A 22,035-nucleotide genomic window follows, 5' to 3' on the forward strand; every position below is an offset into this window, starting at 1 on the left:
TGCCAATATATTTATCACCTATATAATTTAGTTATAACCATTTTGTATTCGTGTTTTTGTAACTAATTTAAATATCCAGGTAGACAAAAGCTTGATACTGTTTCCGGTCAAGCTACTCTCGGGTGAGTGAACGTAGTGTTTCCGGCGAAGCTTCCGCCGCCTTTCCGAGCGGCAGTTCACTCCCTATATGTTTAGACTGCCTTGGCTGGTATAGAATACAGTAATTCAAGCACTATAACGAAAGAGAGTATACAAACCTGGCCTTTACCCGGGTCTTCTTCAAAATCGCACGATTCGCGATCACACGATCACACGATTGGCGTCTTTGCGAATGCGAGCAAGTCGCAAGAATGCAGACAACAGTGCGTGGTTGCTCAACAACTTTTATTTGCCCTAATTATGAAATATGCAAAGCTTACGTAGACGTCTCGCGCAAAAGGCCAATCAATTTTGAGTACCCCTTCCACCACCAGTAAAGTGATTATTCCAATATGTCCCAACGGTACGCTTGGATTTTCTTTCCAGCTGTTGACGAGTTCTCACAGGATGCAGGGTAGTTAGGCACCTAGGCACAAAGAAAGAACAGAATAGCGTAAGCAGAGTAATGATTACGTCCCACTCTGGGCGGTACATTTACCAAAGCTGGCATGGAAGGACATGTGTCTAAGACAAATCGCACTGTCATGTTGTAACCTGGATAACATGAAATCCTTGTCCCGTGCATCATGATATTTCTCATTCCTTTATTTGCGGAGCATACCCTCACACCGCAGCATGTTGTATCCTGGTACGCGTAACATGCAAAATGCAAGAACATTGAATATACCATACTCTGATATGGGTCAAACGATAATAACAATTGCCAGGTTTACGCCTATGAAAACAACACATCGTTATGATGTGTTGCCTAGTGGGGGACTGTGAAATATTTTTGACCTCCTGGGGTTTTTTACCGGGCCACTAAATCTAAGACCATTGGTGTTGTTTGTACTTCGCCGTCATTGAAATGCGACTGCCAAGGTCGGGAATCATCCCACGCCCTACATCCTATTAGCGCGACGCCTTATGTGCTAAGTAATTGTAATTTAACGATATAGCGCTAAAAAGGTCGTATCGCAGAAATGCTGGTGTCGGCATCAGTGGCATTATAACAAAAACCATCGCTAAGAGCCAGAATCGAACCCAAGCCTTCTGCGCGGCAGAAAGGCGGTCAAGCACCGAGCTGCGCTAGTGCTCCAGCTTCGAAAAAAGGGGAAAAACTCAGCACCATTATACTCTCTGAAGGTGAGTAACCAGCGGAGCTGAAGGATGCAAAATCTCTTGTGCGTAAGCGTCTAGTTCTGCTGTATGTAGCGCTGTTGTCTAGAACGCTGTTTTTGGGAGGCATCAGCGTGGCACCGTTTTTCCTACGTTCGGCAACATCTGAGCGACCCCTTACCCGCCACAGTGGTCTAATGGCAATGGTACCCCACTGTAATCTCGAAGGTCGTGGGGTCGAATCACAGGAGCCTTAGACAGAGCGAAAATGCTAGGGGCTGGGCTCAGATTTGTGTCGCAGGTTAGTGAACACCAGGTGGTCGAAACTTCCGGATGCTTCCATTAGGGCGTGTCATAATCTTATCGTGGCTGTGTGGTGCAAAACCATAACTATGTATATTATTATGAGCGACCCTTCAATTGCGAATCGTACCACATGAGGAACACATGTATGACATAAAATTTTTGGAAAGCCGTAATTTTCCAAATCTGTACAATTCTATACGTCGCCGTTACAAGTCTTTTCTTCAGAGGGTTTTTAATCCGCTACCACAAACGCCAACGAAGCCTTCATAGAAAATGCTCTATTTTGACATTTCGCATGAACAGCCGGCACAATGGAGTCGTACTGTGGATATATATTTACTTTCTGCAAGCATGGGCATGTAGCCCAGTGAACACTCGATTCTTCGTGTGGAGGCCAGGATTCAAATTCAGCCCCACGAAGTAATTTCACTTTGTTTTATCTATTTCTACATAAACCTGGAATTTATCCAACCCCCGTAGAAGCCGCCGCTTCTCCACAGAATGCGTCAGGGGTTTCACTTTAATGCTTCAAAATATAACATTGCTCCGTAGGAAGCGCTAGAGATTTTCGTGCACATGAAAGTAGAGTGCGAAATGAAGGAAGTGTGCCATTTACAGCTCCAAAATAAAACCTCATGCAGGTGTCATCGATTGCGTGGTGCCACGTTAAGACATGTAATATTGCGTGGAAGATGCGTACAATCGCTCCAGGCGTCACACCTCGTGATGTACGCAACGACTGGGTGGTCCAAACGTCCATCGCTTACAATGAGCTCAGGCTTAATTATCATCACCAGCTGCGAAGCTGCTCGTATATTTTTACATACGCGCAGTGGGTACTTCGCTATCTCTCAGAGTGGTGAATTACGGCGCGGTGAGCACTTCGCTGCTATCTTTGCTTAAGGCGTGCATTCTAACAGAGTTTAAAACTCCACAGTTACCCGGAGAGATGTCGCTTTTCTCGCGGCCCGGTTGACGGGTCCACGGAGAAGCGAAACGTGCCCAGCGAATGACAGGTGACCCGAACGGGGCCCGATCCCTCTATTGCGATCTCCCCTTGAAGGTCAAACTCATGCATCCTCTAAGTCTTCGACAGACACTTTGCGTGGCTAAACAAGATAAATACAGCCTTAGCCAGCAACCATGCGGTACAGATAGTAATTAAATGTATTACACCAGCAATTGTGGGGATCTTTGCCAGAATTAGCTGCGGTGGTAGTGCCACTGGTGTTAGTCTAACTTCACTTTCATTTTCAGCGCCTAAACATTTTGTTTTTTGAGAAATTTTCTGCCTAAAAAGCTTTTTTTTTTCATATGTAATTGCATATTCTGCCTCTAAAAAGCACGTCTTGATTGACGAAAAATATTGAAGCGTATATTAAGTCAAATTAGCACATGATGTTTATTGTTCTATGGCCGAGCAGTGTCTTTCACAATTCGCAAAATAATCTCATAATTGAGAACTGGCAAATAAAACACGTCAATTCATCAGGGGATGTTCTATCAAATACCTTACAGGGGACTTCCCGAAACAGTAACCGAGGAGGCTTGATGGGGATGCTTTTTCATGTCAACCACCCTACAACGACTTCCTTCTCTGATGAACTGCTGATCCCTATGTCATCATCACTACTGCTTCCAGGGTCAATGTAAACGTCTACATTTGAGTAATTACCACCTGAAGAGCTGTACGATGGCGAAAGGCTTCTTTTCCGCCACGATGTAGCAGCAACGCACGCGTCGCCTTCATTGAACAACATTTTCTAAACATAAGACGCGAAAAAAATTGATATGGTGCGCAAAATAAACGAATTTGCCAAGCTTGTACTGCCATCTGTGAAGCAACACACGAACGAGTGTCGTTCAAAACGCTCATGAGGAGATAATATCTCAAGCGGACGAGGCACACTCGTCCAAAACGGTTTGGCCGCTGTTTGGCAAAGCCGAGCTGTTAATAGGATAATGATGGCTATCCGCTCATATAACAATGCGATAAAAATTACATATGTAGGCGTCTCGTGTGACTCAGTATCTCAGCAATCTGGTGCCCTCAGGCGGACGCCAATGAACGCAGCTTATGATATATACATCAGCCAGAGATCATCGCTTTTTCAAATCAGTTCTGATTACCGAACGGGATGTTACAAGTGGAAAGATATCAGTTATGGACATCACAGTTACCTGCTAAGGTACTAGGTCCGTGAAAGAGGAGAATGTACACATAACATCACATTCCTTTCTTAACTGCCGTTTTATTCGCCTAAACACATAAGTGAAGTCGTCAAAAACATAAGTTTCCAACTTATTAAACCTGCACCTAAAAGTTTGTGTAAAATTGCATATCCGAAGACACTTTACTGGCGCTTGAGGTTGTTTGAGATAGTACGGTGGTTATGACGAAATCAGCGAAAATAATATGAAATGTGTTTAAAGCCACTTTCATTTTTTTCCAGACACATCACAATTTATATCCAGGACGATTACTTTACATAATCGGCTTCGAGTAAACATTGAAATCACCTAAAAACAACGTGTTTCATTCGGTACTGGGGACGGAAAAAAAGCAAAAGTCAGCTTTCTATTCCGTGTGGTGGTGCATTCGCACTAGTCCAGTAACAATGTACCGCGGATAAAAAGAGTGCCACACTAAATGAATATTGAGCTTTAGGCCAGCGTTGGCTGTTTCAAAATACATTTTCTTAGGATGTGTCCCACACTCTATAATTTAGACTCGTTCATTTTGCGTGGGCAAACGTTGTTATTGCGCCGAAACATACTGTTGGAGTACTCACAGCTGACCGAGAGATTTAGAGTAGCCGCAAGGCCATTCAGTGCCAACTTCAGCACTAGGTTGGCGTTGGCGGCAGCCCCAGTGATAAGCGTGATTAGGGCGCACACCAGATCGTCGGGTACGCTGCCAGAGGCTGATTCCAGGGTGGCTTTCAACAGGCACTATGGGTAGATACAGATCGAATGTTTAAGCATTTTCAGATTATCTATGCGGTTAGCAGACATAGCGGAAAAAACGCAAAATTTTGTAAGATAAAAGAAAACATCAGGACACAAGGGAAAGCTTTCAAGAAACAATCCAAACATTTCATGTTAATGCGCGTTATACAGATGTTAGCATTTATTTAATGTGATCGACGGGCAGTGCATATCAACATGGTAACTTCCGCGGCAAGCATTAGTGCTGCAAAGCTAACATATTGCATCGGGACGTTTCACAGCCGTCAACCAATCCGCGTGTGGTGTGAACTGTTGTAGTACGCAGTCATGCGATAAGTGAAACAGTGTGCGTTAGTAGAAACATAAATACGCCTAGAAAACAGCGCGATGTCTGGATTGTGGGTATCTTTACGTGTAATACCACGATTCATTGCGGCAGTTATCATAGGGTATGTGAGATTCCGTGTTAGAAACCTAAAAACAGCGTAATCAACCAAATTCTTGTATTAGTCATTTTGATACTAGAACACAATACAGAAATAAGTTACAATCAATCCAAAATTACCAAATAATGATTGACAAGAGAAATAATAATCCTAGTTGATCACTGAATTTTAAAAAAAAATGTCTTGACAATACAGTGAGGGTTTGAATAACGAATTCTGCTACAAAACGTACGCATCATAGGAGCCAAGTCGGATTTGAGCCATATATACGACACATAATAATAGTATTCCTATTGTTCTTATGCTAAAACGCAATGCAGTTTTATAACAGCTACTGCTGAAAATTAGAATTTCCATGAACTCTCTCGAATTAAGTGCAGCCGACTTCGAAATGTCCTTTCAGCCCCTGCAGTAAGCAAGGGTGATTGCATGAACGAAAAATTTGTCATGGTCGCCCTTCTGTGTTCTCAATACGTGTGCATCAGGGTAGGGGGCAAAATAGATTCTCCTGGCATTCGCTGCACTGTGCTCTTGAATAGCGCGATTGGATTGCGGTTAGAATTCGACGACAATGTCCTTAGGCGCAATTAAAGGGCCCCTCACCAGGCCAGATATCAAATTTTAGTCAGACGCTGGAAGTTGTGTGCCGAATGAAGAGCAGTATGCCGCAAGAATTTTTCAGATCGGTCCATTACGAGCTGAGAAAAACAATAATTTGTAGCGGCGCGAAACCATGATGAGATGAGGCGAGTTTCAAACCCTTGCCCCTCGCCCCGTGTAGCCTTCGCAAGCCAAATCTCTTCCCTGCCCTCTTCACTTGACACATACGCATGAACACGTCATGCGCATGCATGGTCGCGTGCGCATGACGTGCCCGAGCCAGCCCGAGCACGCGACCGGCGTTGCACGGCCGCTAGATTTTTTTTTTATGTAGCGGCCGTGGGCGTTTTGTCGGCGTTCTCTGTGGTGTACTGCCTGTTTCTGCGGGACGGGCATGAAAGTTTGGACATTTCTATGGGCACGACAGTGGCGGTGTCATGAGCCAATGCCGCATTAACGCTTACTTGGACGCGGTAGAATAAACAAGCATAATAAGTGCTCGAACGCGCCAGAACATTACTTTCGTTTCCAGGGCTGGCGTCTGCTCGATGCGCTAACCGCGGGGACACGAACGCATGGGAAAGGGAGGCACATTAGCCCCGCATCTCGCTGCATTTCACGAAAAAAAATGAAAAAGATGCACAGATTCCCTTTGTGTGTCTCATTATTTCTCTCAAGTTTTATTAATCAATTCAAGCAACAAATTACACAAACTACACATGTCGTGTCAAATAATTATCGCAGCGTCACGTGCTACTGTTGGCGACGTCAGAGCACAGTCGCCTACGTAGAGGAGCGACATCACATCACTACCATCTACGTAGGGCCATTTTCTCATGTACGTCATCCCCCCATTCTCTAAAGCGCGCGCCCGCGAGAGGAAGGGCAAGCAGCGTTCACCTTGAAATTTGACCCATTTCCGCGGCGCGTAGCGTTGCAAATTTTGGCAGACGTGATCGTGAACGCCCAGTGTATGCATTGCGCTCGTTAGCTCAAAATTGTCAAACCTGGTGAGGGGCCCTTTAAGTGAATGAATGTGCAGAGCAAGAAGACGCACTCGATGTGTAGAGTGGTGCGTGTGCACATCTTAGCCTCACTTCATTTATTCTCATCATCATCAGCCTGTCTACGCCCACTGCAGGGCAAAGGCCTCTCCCATGTTCCGCCAATCAACCCGGTCCTGTGCTTTCTGCTGCCACGTTATACCTGCAAACTTCTTAATCTCATCTACCCACCTAATTTTCTGTCTCCCCCTCACGCGTTTGCCATCTCTTGGGATCCAGTCAGTTACCCTTAATGACCACCGGTTATCCTGCCGACGTGCTACGTGCCCGGCCCATATCCATTTCTTCTTCTTGATTTCAACTATGATGTCCTTAACCCCCGTTTGTTCCCTGACCCACTCTGCTCTCTTCCTGTCTCTTAAGGTTACACCTATCATTTTCCTTTCCATCGCTCGCTGCGTCGTCCTCAGTTTAAGTTGAACCCTCTTTGTAAGTCTCCAGGTTTCTGCTCCGTAGGTAAGTACCGGTAAGATGCAGCTGTTATATACCTTCCTCTTGAGGGATAGTGGTAGATTACCATTCATGATTTGATAATGCTTGCCGAATGAGCCCCAACCCATCCTTATTCTTCTAGTTATTTCACTCTCATGGTTCGGCTCCGCGGTTACTACCTGTCCTAAGTAGACGTACTCCTTTACAACTTCCAGTGTCTCGCCACCTATCGCAAAGCGCTGTTCTCTGCCAAGATTGTTCCACATTACTTTAGTTTTATGCATATTAATTTTCAGACCTACTCTTCTACTTTCGGTATCCAGTTCAGTAATCATGAGCTGTAATTCGTCTCCCGCGTTACTCATCAATGCAATGTCATCAGCGAATCGTAGGTTACTGAGATACTCTCCATTAACTCTTATCCCTAACTCTTCCCAATCTAGGGCCCTGAAAACCTCCTGTAAAACATTTATTCTATAAGGGCTCAACCCACTGCTGCATGCACTTCTCGTACAATAATTTACAAATCTCATAGATAGCGTACGCGCCAATAACACTGCGAAGCACAGTACCAAACAGTGTGTAGTCGACTAATAGAGACAGTTGTTTTCTGCCACTTGTTTGGGTTTCTTCCACCTATTTCGAGCGAAAATATGTAACGCCTTTAGGACTGACACACCTATTAAAGGCTTTTTATTGGCTAAAAGAAAAGCTTACTTACCACCAAAGCTTCCACAAGCTTCATAAGCACTTCATCCTGAAAAGTAAATAATGCGATAAAAATGATCAAAATTTTACAGGGGAGCAATCTGTAAAACTCTGTTAGCTGGTTTTCATGTGTCGTTCAATAGGCAACATAAAACGCAGACCAAGCCATTTGTATACAGTAATATAATCAGAGCAGCACAAAAGAGCATTTCCGGAGGAAGAAAAAAAGATTCACTTGTAAGAAAATGATTCCATGTTGCTATCCTGCTTGTCCAAGAGTTAACTATTGCACATGCTCATAATGATGTCGGAGAAGAGCTTAAAAAGTGTGGCAGGTTACCCTTCCTTAAAAGCAAGAATGCACTGACGCTATCCATAGCTTTCTAATGATTGATTCTGAAGCGTGTGAGAATAACAGCAAATTTAATAGAACCATCCTGTAGTTGTCTTTAAAAACATAGTGCGATGTTTTGCCTAGTGTCCTTCTACGGTTTCCCGAGGCCTCAATATAAACCAAGTAAAGTTTCATGCTGCTCATATATTAAGTGAACAATTTGATCTCGGGCATAGTCTGACGCAGTTGTCGACAGGGCTCATGCATGCTGTGGTACAATCAGAAAATACCCAGTCAACTTATAATAAGTGTTACCTTTGAAAGTATACTACAAGCGCGAAGACATCAAGACAAGAAAAAGGACGACACATTGCGCCATCAGCGCAGTGTGTCGTCCTCTTTCTTGTCCTGGTGTCTTCGGGGTGGTAGTATACTGTCATGAATTTCGAACAAGCCCAAGCTGCCACCCTTTTGCCTTTTGAAAGTTGTCGATTATGTTGCAGTGTCCTTTAATTAAATCGGAGTTCGTTGACAAAATGTCAAGCATATGTCTTTATTTTATATTGTTATTGTATTAACACATCGCCGCTTGTAATTTTCGATGCTCTACTTACAGGTGTGCGGTCAATATCAGTGTTCTAATAATTTTATCAGAATTGATGTCAGACTTCTAGCCTCGACAGTTGAAGCATAATAAAACTTTTTGAGGGAACTTCAAATGAAAAATCCAAAATAACCTCCAGGAATTAAAGTGAGGACACTTTATAAACAAATAAATATTATTCTAGTGTTATTGTGTCCACCTGGAAGAAGAAAACGAAATGTTATTGCAGCTGACATTTCTTCAGTACATGCACACGTCGGCACTTACTAGAATAAGGAGAAGCAGGTATTTTAAACTTACAGATGTTTAACTGAGTGAAATATAGAATGGTATGTTCACTATTGGTTTAGTTCATAACATTGTATACTGCAGAGATGAAATTTGTATCAACTTACCGTGACGGGCTCACCGGCTTCGCACAATATAAGGGTGTCAGTGAGGCACTGAACGTGGGAGAAAACCAGAATATTAATTGAACACGATTAGCCACTTAAGCTTTAGGAGGCACACGTATTTCATCTTGGTCAAATCATAGCACCAGAGGCACGAAAATAACAGAAACTTACTTTTCGTACTTTTCATTTGGAAACAGAGCTCCAACTCATAATGTTTAGAGCAGTAGAATATTTTTAACAGTATAGTGGAACATATTAAGCATAGAGGTATTTTACGAATTTTGGCGCAGTCGCGACACACTGCCAAAATTGGGAGGACATCTTTGTTGCAAGATAGCGCTGCGGCTAGCTACTTCTAAAACTCACAAACCTCATGTTGTGAAACAGGCTGACACACTTGAATGCCACCGACTCCCAGTTCGCGTAAACGAGTTCACGCTTGTGATTATTCAAGTTAATTGCAAATTGTGGATTCCTTAAAAATTTACCAACAGTGGAATTTGCCCTCAAATATATAATTATGCAATAATGCCAAGTACAACAGCGCCTACGTCTAACCGTAAATCTCTAAATTGTCCAGTATTCACCTGCCCAAGATTGAGTTCACCAGGAAGCGTAACGTTGATAGGCTCTGTGCAGACATCATCTCCGGACAAAAGTGTTATGCATCCAGGCACTTGCGATACGCAGCACAAGGGCTTCAGCACCTTTGTAACGCTGCTCAAACCTGAGAGAAAGCATAATGGCTGGGTTGTGACGCTTATATGAAGTGCATAGCCGTCTAGTTGACTATAATAGCGCTGACTCACACTATGGGATTATTTAGGCCGGACATCATGCGCTTAACGCGACAAAAATATGATTTACCGTAACACAATGCTCTCGCCTATAAAATAGGCGAGAGCATTGTGCATGCTTCCTCGTTTATCTTAAATTTCTTATGTTACATGTAAGTAACTACGGCGCATTACGGAACGGCCATACAAAACAACAGAAATTTACTTTCAAAGGGGCACTGACCCAAAATCTCGCTGCTGAAATAGACGAATGCAAGACAGTGAGCACTGAGGCTCCTCACCGATGTGCCGCGGCAGTTGCGTGCGGCGTTTATTCTGTCAACGGGTCCAGGGGCGCAGCCAGGGGTAGGGGGTGGGGGGGGGGTTCAAACCCCCCCCCTGAAATTTTTCAGTTTTGCTTGCGTATATATACACGCGCACATACAAACGCACGCACGAACATACATAAAATATGGTTGAACCCCCACCGAAAAACATTTCTGGTTACGCCCCTGAACGGGTCCAAGGCATAGGCAAGGGTGATAACAGTACCCTTATACCATCGGCTAGGAAGGCACATGCGCCGATCCTCACCGTCTTGCATGTGTAATCATGCAAACCGGAATTAAACTTTTCAGCGGGATATCTCGGGGCACAGACACTCTAGAAGAATTCTTCCAAGTCCAACTGCGTAGAAAAGCGGCTGCCTCCAACTTTTCAATACAAACATGCCCTATTGCTACAATTATTAAAGAGTTAATTATTTTATCTTAGTTAATTGGGCGGGTGACAGCAATAATTATTGTCTTACTCTGTGTCCCCCCAGATAGAAAACTTATCGGCAAAGGTAGTTTACATGCACCTCCTAGCACTGAATTTCGACAAAACCAGACATAGGCGGATAGTACGGGGGGGCTGGGAGGCTTGCTCCTCCCCCCCCGGATTGCCCCATGGTGGGTCTAGCCCCCCCTGGCGCCGGCCCAGGATATTTTTTAAGAGCATGGCTTAGCTGCCCATCCATTGACGACATACGGTTGGCCGTCCTGTCTGGCAGCTATTTCACAGGAGGCTGTTTATGCCCACTTGTTTGTCATTTCAGGCTTTTAAAGTTAGGCTCATAGTGCTAATGACAAGTCAAATATTCAGTGGAAAATGCCCCTCAAACAGACTTGTACGCGCAGAATATGTTGTATTGATGAGCAACTGAAGCGACGACTTAAGCTATGAGAAGTTAAAAAATTCACCGACGATTACGATACTGCCTAATTCTCTGAGTACAGCTTCGTGTTCAGGCAACGACAGCTGTTTTTGAAGTTTTGACCATCCGTAGTTGTAGCAATGTAACATTCGTGACATATTGCCACAAAAACTGCCAGCGCTCGAGTGCTACGTACACCACTCTGTTCATTGCACGCGTCGCGAACCAAGCGAAACGCCGACAGATCTGTTACAAGCGAAGCCAGCCGCAGTGCACATGCCAGCCCTACATGCACATGAGCTTCGACCGAGGTAGAGTGACCTAGAATAGGGGGAGTGTCCAAAGCGCCGGCTCCCGCGTGGGCCTTTTGCCGTGAACTCCCGCGCCGCGCCGCTGCTGCGCCAGACCCGTGGGCTTTCCGCGCTCGGGAAGCGCGCGGAAAGCGCGGGGCGTCTGCTACGCGCTGTAGTTTTGTGCGCCGCGTTTCCACACAGGGCACTTGAAGCCTACTTAACTTTTATAATGCGGCGCGGAATGGAGCTTACCCACCTTTAAGCGTTGTGTTAGTGCTGGGGCAACAAGAGAATTTTAAAAATCACGTGTAAAGCGGCATCAGCGTGGCCTAGTTCTGGTCACAGAGTTCGAGAACGTTGGTGCGTGTGTAAAAACGCGCAAAACGGACACGCACAAGCAAAGAACGAAAAAAAAAACTTATTCGTACGAGTAATCGAGCAATAGCATCACGCATACACGAATTAAGAGTAATAAAAAAAAAGTAAATTGCACGCAGAGTCGGCTGAAATACTTGCGCGCAGTGACCGCTTCACACTACGGGCTTTTTACTCATGGTCGCCACTGCTTTGCTAGCCATATGCACACCGCTTTATTCGACAATTCATTAGCCTCCACTAGCTCTTCATTATGGACAGAGCACACCGGGAAGACGCAAGGGAAACAAAAAGAAAAAAAGGGAGTAGAGACGGCCATACGACCGCAATGCTGTTGGCTTATTTTTGCTTCTGAGGTAGCGTACAACAAGGCCCACCGTGCGCAAACATTTGAAAGAAAAGCAATGCCAGGTAAGCTAACCTTATTCCATCAAGTTTTTGCATAAAAATCGTAATATAGAAAATCCTTTACAAATGCAACATGCCGATAATATATATATATATATATATATATATATATATATATATTGCATGTTGCATTGGATCGCTGAACGTCAGTATGAAACGTTCGCGCGAGATGCGTGCATTGTTTAAAGCCGTCACATATGAAATGAAAACAGTTTCAAACAACTCATTCTCAACTTCAGATGTTTTCACGGTTCTCGGAGGTTAGCCTTCGCCTGGTTCAGAGACTTCACAAAAAGATGTGGGCGAGTAGTTAAACTGTTTCCGCGGCAGTTGAGTGCGCGCCAACAGGGCACCCGACCGCAATTTCCCGCTTTTTCCTGATGACCTCAATATTATAGCGTCCACCACAATTTCTTGCTGAAGCTCCGGAGTACTTAAATAGCGAGTCTGCATATCTCTTGAATAAATATAAAGAGATGACTGCAGACGGGTAAAGCAAGCCTCTTTTGTCCCGCAGACGCGTGCAATCAGCTGCTCTGAACTGAGAATCACGTTTGTTTTCAGGCGATCGCTCGTAAGGTGAAGTGAGGCATACACGATGTTGCACTGTTATCGTTTCATTTTCTTTGGTTTGTCTTTTGTTTAAGGCTAAAGCCTTAGATGCCTCATCAAACACGAAAATTGACCATCGGCGTCCCGCGTAGCCAACACGAGTGATGCACAAAATCATCACGCGATGACGTCGACAGAACTTGTGACGTCACTATGACGTCATTCAACGTGACGTATGATGATGCCATCACATGACATGGTCGCTTTGCATTGCCTCCGTGATTGGGGGCCGATCATGAAGGCTATGTAAAAGCGGGTGAGGTGCAGAAAGCTTGCAATGCCTTCGATCCTGTCTGTCTTTCTGTTTGTCGGCACGTCCCTCGATTCAGCCACCCGGCCAAAGTTGAACCACTTGCCCAAGGGCCAGCCATCTTGAACGGCTGACAAGGTTCATACTTGTGTACATTGTTGATCAAAAGTTCGAAACCGCGTTATGTGCAGAAAGCTTTCGTAGAGGGGCGAGGGAGGATCAATGCATCGACTGACGAAAAAGATGGCTTTCGTTTTTGAGTCATCTCAGGCGAATGCATAAGGGACCATGTTTTTTTTTCATGTAATTTTTTCGCATACATTTTACCTGTGCGGTCAGTTCTTCAAAATGTATGGGTAAGTCTAACATGTTGGCATCAATATTGGTGACCACCACGTTTTTTATAACCTGACGGAAGCCAATCGTCAGACCACACATCGTCAGAATTATTTCTGGCTACAGAAAGCGGGTTTGCGCGCAACACACCATAATATTATTGTTAGTCGTTACGCAAATGACAATCCTGTCAAGTTAGTGATGCCATCACCTATCGGTCGTGTTGGGCATACGTACATTCGTGCCCCTCCGTGCGAATTTTTGTGTATACCAAGTGAACGAGACGCGAGTTACGCGAGTAATTTAATTCTTACTTTTGTTACCGCGGCCACTCCGACTGACACATTCGGCTTCGCATGAAATGGCTTGATACAGCAGAGCGCCGGAGGCAGCCTTGTAAAACAAATCGAATGCACGAAATAAAAGATAGGGTATGAAGGGTGTGAACGCGTTAGCATGCATGAGCTAGTTAATGCGTGCATATATGTGCTACGTTCTCCTGGTTATCTCCAGTTTATTCTCTCATGCAGCAAGTTTACGTTCATCATTCCACACGAAAGTAAGTTTAGCGCCTTTTCTCACGATGAAATGCGCGCAGGATGCGTTCTTCAAACAGCCGCGGAAGGGTGGACCAATGCGGTGACAAACCAGCTGAAAGGATATATACAAAATCCCCGTTTCACAACACACAAACTAACAAACGCGTTATCTGTATGATGAGTCGCTGCAGCATTATGTTGCAGTGACGCAGTATGAAATATTGCCCAAATTTTCGCAATTTTAGCTAATAGCGGCCAAAATATCACGCGCGTAGCAGACACTTGCCGCTTTGACGCGGCTTCCGCCGCGGAGAAAGCCCACGGGTCCGGCACGGCAGCGCCGCGGTGCGGAAGTTCACCGCAAAAGGCCCTCGCTCCTCCCATGTATTCGCGCGGCGCTTTGGACACTCCCCCTTTTCTAGGTCACTCTACCGAGGGGCCAGCGCGTGCGACGGAGGAAGGAAGCGAGGTTAGAGGCCAGTATCTCGTGACATCGAGACTCCGCGTTCGCTCTCTTTCGTCCTCGTTCGCGCTGTCGTTATCGCCGCCGACGCCAACGGCGATGCCCCTCAACGCAGGAATGGACACTTAGGAGCTGCGCTGTAATTTGTCTTGAACCCCGTAGCGAATGGTTTTGAGAACACAAAATGCTACTGTGAATACAAAGCAATTCCGACGCAGTTGGTCAGTGAATGCTTTCACACAAATTTACTCGCCAATAAAAAACGGGTAATTTCTTGGTTGCCTACAAATTGATACCATCCGATATGCCTGCTTACAAAAGTGCTGAGAAAAGATGGTACACATTTTTGATTTATCAGTAAAGATTTTACTACAAGTTCGGTCACCAATGAGCAACTCCATTACTCGTCCAGAGAGCAACATTTGGCGGAAAGATTCGTAACCGCAGCTTCGCACAAGGTGTAGTGGTAGCAAATGGTATTTGCTACAATCTGAGAATTACTTTCGGACATCTTGAATTGCATTCACTGGCATAATTAAAGCTCCCCGTGCCTGCGTTAGCCTAATCACTCCTGTCTGGTGCATGTTTTACCAATGTAAAGCCTCTTAATAAAAAATATTCGCCAGATCGCACGCATTACGGGTATCGATTTTATGCGACGCAGTCAACGAGTAGTAGCCTATGCGGTCTTTTTCGCTTTGAGCCTTGAGTTACGAGGTGGATCGATGTCTATGTGTAAATTGAAAAATAAATCTGCCGTCTCTCACTTACGTATCAGCTTAATGACATCGCGGTGTCGGCTCCTGAGAGGCTGAAGTTACATTACATTCTTTAATTTGGAAGTCAACCGCCCTTTATCTATCTCTCTCTCTTTCAATATATATAATAATAATAATATCTGGTGTTTAACGTCCCAATTCAATATATATATATATATATATATAGAACGCCCAGTAAAATATACAAAAAAAGCAGTTACTATCTCACTGTGACTATCAACAACTTACTTATTCCAAGTACACTCAGGACGATGGAGACGATGTCAATCAAAGCTGACAGGGCACCCACAGCATTTATGGTCGCCAGGGTAGTAACAAGACACTGCGTGGAGACGCATAGCGTGTCAGAAAGAATTATTATTCTTTCGAAAGATGGCATATTTATATACTATTACATGGATAAGGCATACATTAACTACCTAGTCTGTGTGTATTCAGTTTTGTTTTAAATGCAGCATTCGCTGTATATTTCAAACAAGAGTTGCTGCAAGGAACAATAAATTTAAAGAGCAATGCAGTCAGAAATGCAGCATTATGTCTTTATCAACGACGGCCGTTCATAGCAAGAAGTGCGTTGGATTCTGGCGCTTCCTTACCTCGGCATGAACGCGATAGATCTGAAGAAACGTCTGGCATCAAATAGGAGTATATCACTTTTTTGATGTCTCTCTTGCTTTACCATTTTACCAGCGAGCTGTTTAAGCCGGTCGTAAAGACTTTGGTGTCCTCAGAAAACCACATGTGTGTATGTGCTGCAGGGATTGGGCGAGCCCCACTACCGGGTAGATTGCACTAAGCCGCTCAAAGATTGGCACAGCGATGCACGGGTCCGTAGCCGCTCGTACTGCACGTCAACCGACACATCTAGCTTCGAGATGCCGCCTTCCTCCTCGGGAGGACGAATTTTCTTAGCACGCCCCATGACTCTCTGGACACGATCGGGCGCAGCCAGGCTATGCACTATAGAGCGGTGGATATGCACTATAGAGATTGTGAGATGTCTCCGTCGGTGGGCGTGGCTTAGCTCCTGCGCATGCGCGGCTTATACAGGTGGTGCGGTATGTGGTGGCTAGACGACGCGAGGCGTGCTTCCTCTTTCTTTCTTTTTCTCTCCATTCCTTGACCCGCTCTTTGGCTGATCTCCTCTCTTTCTGCTGCATTTCTCTCTTTTTCTCTTCTGCACTTCTTACTTTTAATCTCTCTCTTTCACATTCATTATGCGCTATGGTTTATTCGCTTCTGTCCCACTTTCCTCATCCTCACGCTCACTCCCATTCTGACCACCTTGCGACACTGTACTGCACAAGGTTATGCTATGCTCTCCAAGCGTGCCAATGGAGCCGAGTGGTTAGCACGCTCGCCTTCGGATCGAGTGCACGCGTGTTCGATTCCTGCATCTCGATGTATTTTTTATATGCGAAGCTACTTATGGCGGAGCTCAAACGGTGTACGACGTGACCACCCTTACTGCGCATGCGCAAACCCTCTCCACACACCTCCTCCCCGCTCCCCCTTTCCCCCTGTCCACTCCCTTTCTGAAACGCGTGCTCGACATGCCGAAAAGTTGCCTCGCATCGCCTCATGGTCCCCTTTAGCGGGAGATGGTGCGCTCCTGTCTTGCGCAACACTTCGATGAGCGCCAGCGCATGCGCGTCCCCTCCTTTCTCTATCTCTCTCTCTCCGCGTTCCCCGCTCACCCTGTGAGAAATAACGGCCAGGCTATAAGGAAGAGACGACGCGCATAGCGTTCCTCTTCGCGTTCCACGACGCGAGGTCGGTAGCATGCCTAACGAACGCCAACTAAACGCGATCGTGCAAGTGCTCCGGGTTCGCATCGCCTCATGGTGCCCTTTAGCGGGAGATGGCGTAATTTTTTTTCTGCAAGTGTTTTTCGCTTTCTCTTTCTTTATATTTTTTCTTTCTGTGTGTGTTTTAGGGGCGAAGCTCCTTATAGCATCACCTGGTCGGTCGTCGCTCCATGCGGCGTTCCCTCGCCGTCGCGTCTCCCGTATCATTCAATAGATGGCGTTGTCCCATAGAGATGTGTGCAATATGTGTACAAAAAGAGAAATGAAAGTAGAAAAAAAAAGGAAAAAAAGGAAGAAAAGGAGAAGAGAAAAAAGAAGAAGAAAAAGAAAAAAAGAAACAGCGGCGCCCTGCACGCTAGATGGCGCGCAGTAATCAAAGCTGCGTATCGCTTTGATTACTGCTGGGCGAAACCACTGAAGATTTCACGGTGTAACCATGATTGCTTCAGGAGCTTCGCCCAAGCTCTTCATCATTCACCGGTGGATATGCTGTAATTTTTTTCTCTCTTTCTTTCTTGCTCTCTGTCTTTCTGCGTGCTAGTTCTGTCACTCATTGTGGTTAATACAGGCCATGCCGTAGCGCTGCGTAACTTTTCCCGAGTTCTGTGGCGCACACGCCTTCATGATGATGATAATTTTTGCGCACAACCACAAATGTTACGCCGAGCTAGAAGAGCTACGCTGCTAATAGAGAGACACCAAGGCAATCCAGACGTATAAAGATAGAAAGACAGAGCAGGAAAGAAACAGACGCAGGAAAGAGATGGGAAAAAGGGAGAGCGAGAGATAATGAGTATGAAAGAGAGAAATAAAGAGAAACAAATAAAGAAAGAGAAAGAAGCAGGGACAGACAGATAAAGAGGTAAAATAAAAGAAAGAGAGAAAGCACACAGAAAGAAGAAATAGAGGGAAATAGAAAGCAATACGTACAAAAACAAATGCAAGATACAGAGAGAAATATAAAAAAAACGTGAATAAAAATGAACAAATAACGAGATGCAAAGAAGACTGCCCAGCTCCACTCTGTCTTCAGGCTTGGCATCGCTAGTGGGAAGCTGCCATATTGTTTTTAAATACTGGTCATATTTGCGTAATGATGTTTCATAGATTATTCGTACTTTGTGTTTCGTATTTCGCAAACTGAAGTTCATAGCTACGACGCTGTCAACTATTTCCCTTTTTACTGCACGTCCTTCGTTTGTTATACATAAGAATTAGGTGGAATCTGTACGTTTTTGCTTGGCATCGATGAATAATGTCCTCCTTCAGATTACACTATTCAAGTGATGGTAATCACCTACCTGAACGACATCAACCAGGGCACTCAGGACGTCATCCTGTATTCAAAAAGAAAAAAAAAGCTTTTTACTTTACTAAAATTCCAAAACTCATAATAAATGAGTTTGAAAAGAGATGTTTTTCTAGATATTATTTACTCTCCAAGGTGGACGCGGCACTTTGTCAGTCATGATTTTCGGTAATCTGATATTAAATATAACGAAAAAAATGCCAGGCCTTCGCGGAAAGCGCAGCACAGTCACAGCGAAAGCTGGAAGAGCGGCATTTCTAGCGCCCGCTGTAAACTCTCTTGGGGCTACTAATACAAGTACACTAGCAAGGTCCCCACTACGCCATAAATCACAATATTTGTGGAATTGGGAAGCACCTACAACGCCATTATTCGTCATTGTGCGAAGAAGCGAGGCTCCAGCTACACATATGTAAGGCATTATGTGCACTTTGTTTACGTGACGACTGATGACGATGAAGAATTGTGGCTCAGCCCTTTGTAATGGGTTGGAAGCTTTAAACGGCTAACCAGTTACGTAATTCGCATTGTGTGACGCCCGGTCGCTGTTTAACTCTCCCACCATGCAATATAACGTATATTGACGTGAGAAAGAGAGACAGAGGGACGGGGAAGAACATTGTTGAGACCCTGAGGAAATGGATGATGGGCTCACGGGCTCCCTTGGCAACCAATGCAAGTGCACTTGCAAGGAACCCACTACGCTATAAATCATAATTTCTGTGGAGTAGGGCAGCAGCCACTATGCCATTTTTCGTCATTCAACTGAGAGCCGTGGTACCCGCTAAAAACATATAAGGCATCATGCGCACTTTGTTGGTGTTGTGCCTGATGACGATGAAGAATTATTGCAGAGCCCCTTGTAGTGGGTTGGAAGCATCCAACAGCCCACACGTTGCTCAATTCGCATTGTGTGACGCCTGGTTGTAGAATTCGCGTTGTGTGGTGCGTAGTTGTTATTTCACTCTTCTACCACACTAAATTACATATGTTAATGTGGTTCCTTCTGGACATGAGGCCTGTATAGCGTCGTATTGCAAGGCAGTTCCAAGCACCGGCATGGCTCTGAGGTACAACACTGGGCTTCCACGCAGAGGGCCCAGGTTCGAACCCCGTTCCATCCTGGAAATTTTTTCTTATGTCGTCTTTCTTTTCTAATTTCGAGCGATAGTGGTTACGGACACCGGCGGCGGCGGCGGTGGCGGCGGCGGCAGCGGCGGCGGCAGCGGACAACTACGCCACCAAAAACGGCCGTTCAAATGATCTCATAACAGCTTTCGCTGTAAAAAAGGAAACGTGATCAGCACTGCTTCTGTATGCTTTTCCGTGCTCACCTCGAGTACTGCAAGGCTCTTTTTCGTGGAATCCGCGGTGGCTAGTCATTAGCGCCTTGCATTTAAAGCAGAAGCCCTGTACTAGAAGGGACCAGCGCATCGCGTCAAATAATTTATTATTCGAATAAAATACTGGCATGTTATAATAAAGTTTCAGCACAAGTAAACTGTTATTGTTCAAAAGGTGGGGTTGCAAACAATGCTGCAAGCGTTTCGGTTATGAGTAGCCTGCTTCGCACGAAAGAAGCGTTTTGCGAGTTCGTGAAAATATCCAATCTGGTAGGGTTAAACATGTGTTACTTACGACAGTTGCTGTGCAAAGGTCCAAAGATGTTTGAAGACACTGAAAAAAGCATTGTTTCTGTTTAATAACTAGTCCTCAAGAACATAGAGTGAAAGCTATGCAACAGTCTGACATCGCTATTCAGTTTTTAAACAAATATAACGCCCCGAGTTGAAATATATGTGTGAAGAATGCGTCAGAACATCAGCTAGTGATTTATCGTCAAATGCGTTTGCGTTGAATAGTACAGGTGCCGAGAACACTTCGTTGAAATATAAAGGCGGTTGCTTTTATTTTAAAACTGGCATTCATAAAACTTCATCATAAACCACTCTCACATAAACGGCAAATGAGAGTTTGTTAGACCTCGTCGTGCTATTCTGACAACTGTAACATAATTCTAGGGCACCGCGCAAAGTTAAAAATCGAAGAACTACATTTCTAAAAATACAGCGAAATGACCAGGATAATAAATGTGAAGTGAATCCGCGGGAAAAACGAATTATGATTACTAGCACAAATTCGCAATGTTGCAGCACAAGTCTAATAATGCAAATTAATGCTCACGTCAAAAAAGTTGTTTAAAAGGTATTTTATGGCAAGAAAGCCTTCTCATAACAAATTTACCCTTGCACTTTGCGAAGGCCATTGCGTATGCAAAGTTTGCTTTTCAGTACGACTCACTTATTTTTATGGAAGCTCCGCCGAAATGTGCCATTGGAAGCTACCAATATTTACTCAGCTGTGAGGCATTCTTGTTGCGTAAACCCGTCAACTTTATAGATATTAAAAAATCCTGTGGCATTTCTCTATTCGTGAAAGGCAGAATCGCTTCGCATGTCGACCTTAACCCTAGGGTAACCTTTTTTTATATCAGTAAAACTTGGGCTATAGTCTTTACCGTTCCGAGGTCGAGTATGCCGGGTAGTGATGCGGTAAGGCAGTTTGCTGGAAAACATAAAGAAGAATTCATACGAATCACTTCGAGCGTACTGCGATGGGTGGCTGTTACACGCTGTCTCAGCGTTTGCTTTAAGTTTGTGATTGATTGAGCAAGCGATTTTTACGCGCAGTACTAGCCATCTTTAAGGACGCTCGTAGGTGCTATCCTATATACACCTCGATGTTTCGTGAATGCCAAGTAGCTCGAAAGATTGTGTTTTGATTTCGTAGCACAGGACCTAAATATAACCATAATCTAAACACTTCTGTAGGCTGGCTTTGTTACAGTAGGACTCAAGAATATTATAATCACATCCACATGAAGGGGCGTCGAAAGGTGGAATTGTATTTGGCATCATCGCGAAGCCCATTGCTCGTATCCATGAATGATATGTTACGTGACATAGTTTTGTCCTAAGCCTGTGCTGAATCATGTGTTGGTGAATATGCCCCCATTACACACTGCATTACGTAACCGAGCAAACAGGGAATCAAAAAGTCCAAACACATAGTTGGTCATCTTACGAGTGGTAGCCATAGCGACAGGCATCAGCATGGCAGCCAAAACGAGGCAGAAGTACGCCATGATCGAGAAATGGGTGGACTGCTGAATCTCTCGGGCACGCTGCAGGGTAGAATGGTGTCTGTCGCAGGAGATAGGATGCCTATTTATGTTGCAGAGATTCCGGTATTCTCTTGCATTTTTTTTTTTGTGAATAATACTACGTATTCGAAGGAGAAAAGAGACACTCATGGTATTGCCTTTCGTTCTTTTTTTTTCAGTACGGATCAAAACACGCTGCTCATCCTGTTTTGTTCCACGTTTTCAAATTTAGATTGTATGCCAGCACTGCAGAATCACGCGTGACAATTTGACATTTGCTATTTGTTAAGTTTACAGGAGGGGGACACCGGTGAATATGAGCGCTTAATTTCTTTTTGTTTTTTGTCTCTGAGCAAAGCTAGTGGTGCAAAAGTACACGAGGAAGCATAGGTACCAGGCTACTAAAAACGAGTTGTGCCAAAATATACCACAGCCGCATGTTCACCACACGCGCATGTCAGAATAATTTTATTTATATTACTTTTTTCCAACGGTCAAGGCCGGCGCGGTATGGAATTCTGTGGCGCTTCGCGCTTTCCGTATTGGCGAGCAATTATCTTGTGGCCTTGTTTTCGAAACGTAGTAGCGCTTGTACGAGTCACCATAGTTCCGTTTTCTGCGCGTGCGAGTT

At 44.7% G+C, this 22,035-nt stretch overlaps 1 protein-coding gene across 1 annotated transcript; it reads right to left on the reverse strand.

The window, feature by feature from the left end:
* Window positions 1-367: 367 nt before the first annotated feature.
* On the reverse strand, window positions 368-21,494 carry LOC119400754 (uncharacterized). The gene is made up of 10 exons (XM_037667721.2): window positions 21,326-21,494; window positions 20,760-20,806; window positions 19,880-19,918; window positions 18,234-18,269; window positions 15,353-15,446; window positions 9,683-9,822; window positions 9,096-9,143; window positions 7,776-7,811; window positions 4,356-4,515; window positions 368-565 (listed from the first exon to the last, which is right to left on the reverse strand). Exons 1-10 carry the CDS (start codon window positions 21,384-21,386, stop codon window positions 558-560), a joined length of 669 nt encoding a protein of 222 aa, XP_037523649.1. The 5' UTR covers window positions 21,387-21,494; the 3' UTR covers window positions 368-557.
* Window positions 21,495-22,035: the final 541 nt, after the last annotated feature.

The sequence above is a fragment of the Rhipicephalus sanguineus genome, chromosome 7, assembly GCF_013339695.2.
Source record: "Rhipicephalus sanguineus isolate Rsan-2018 chromosome 7, BIME_Rsan_1.4, whole genome shotgun sequence".
In the NCBI taxonomy this organism is placed as follows: domain Eukaryota; kingdom Metazoa; phylum Arthropoda; class Arachnida; order Ixodida; family Ixodidae; genus Rhipicephalus; species Rhipicephalus sanguineus.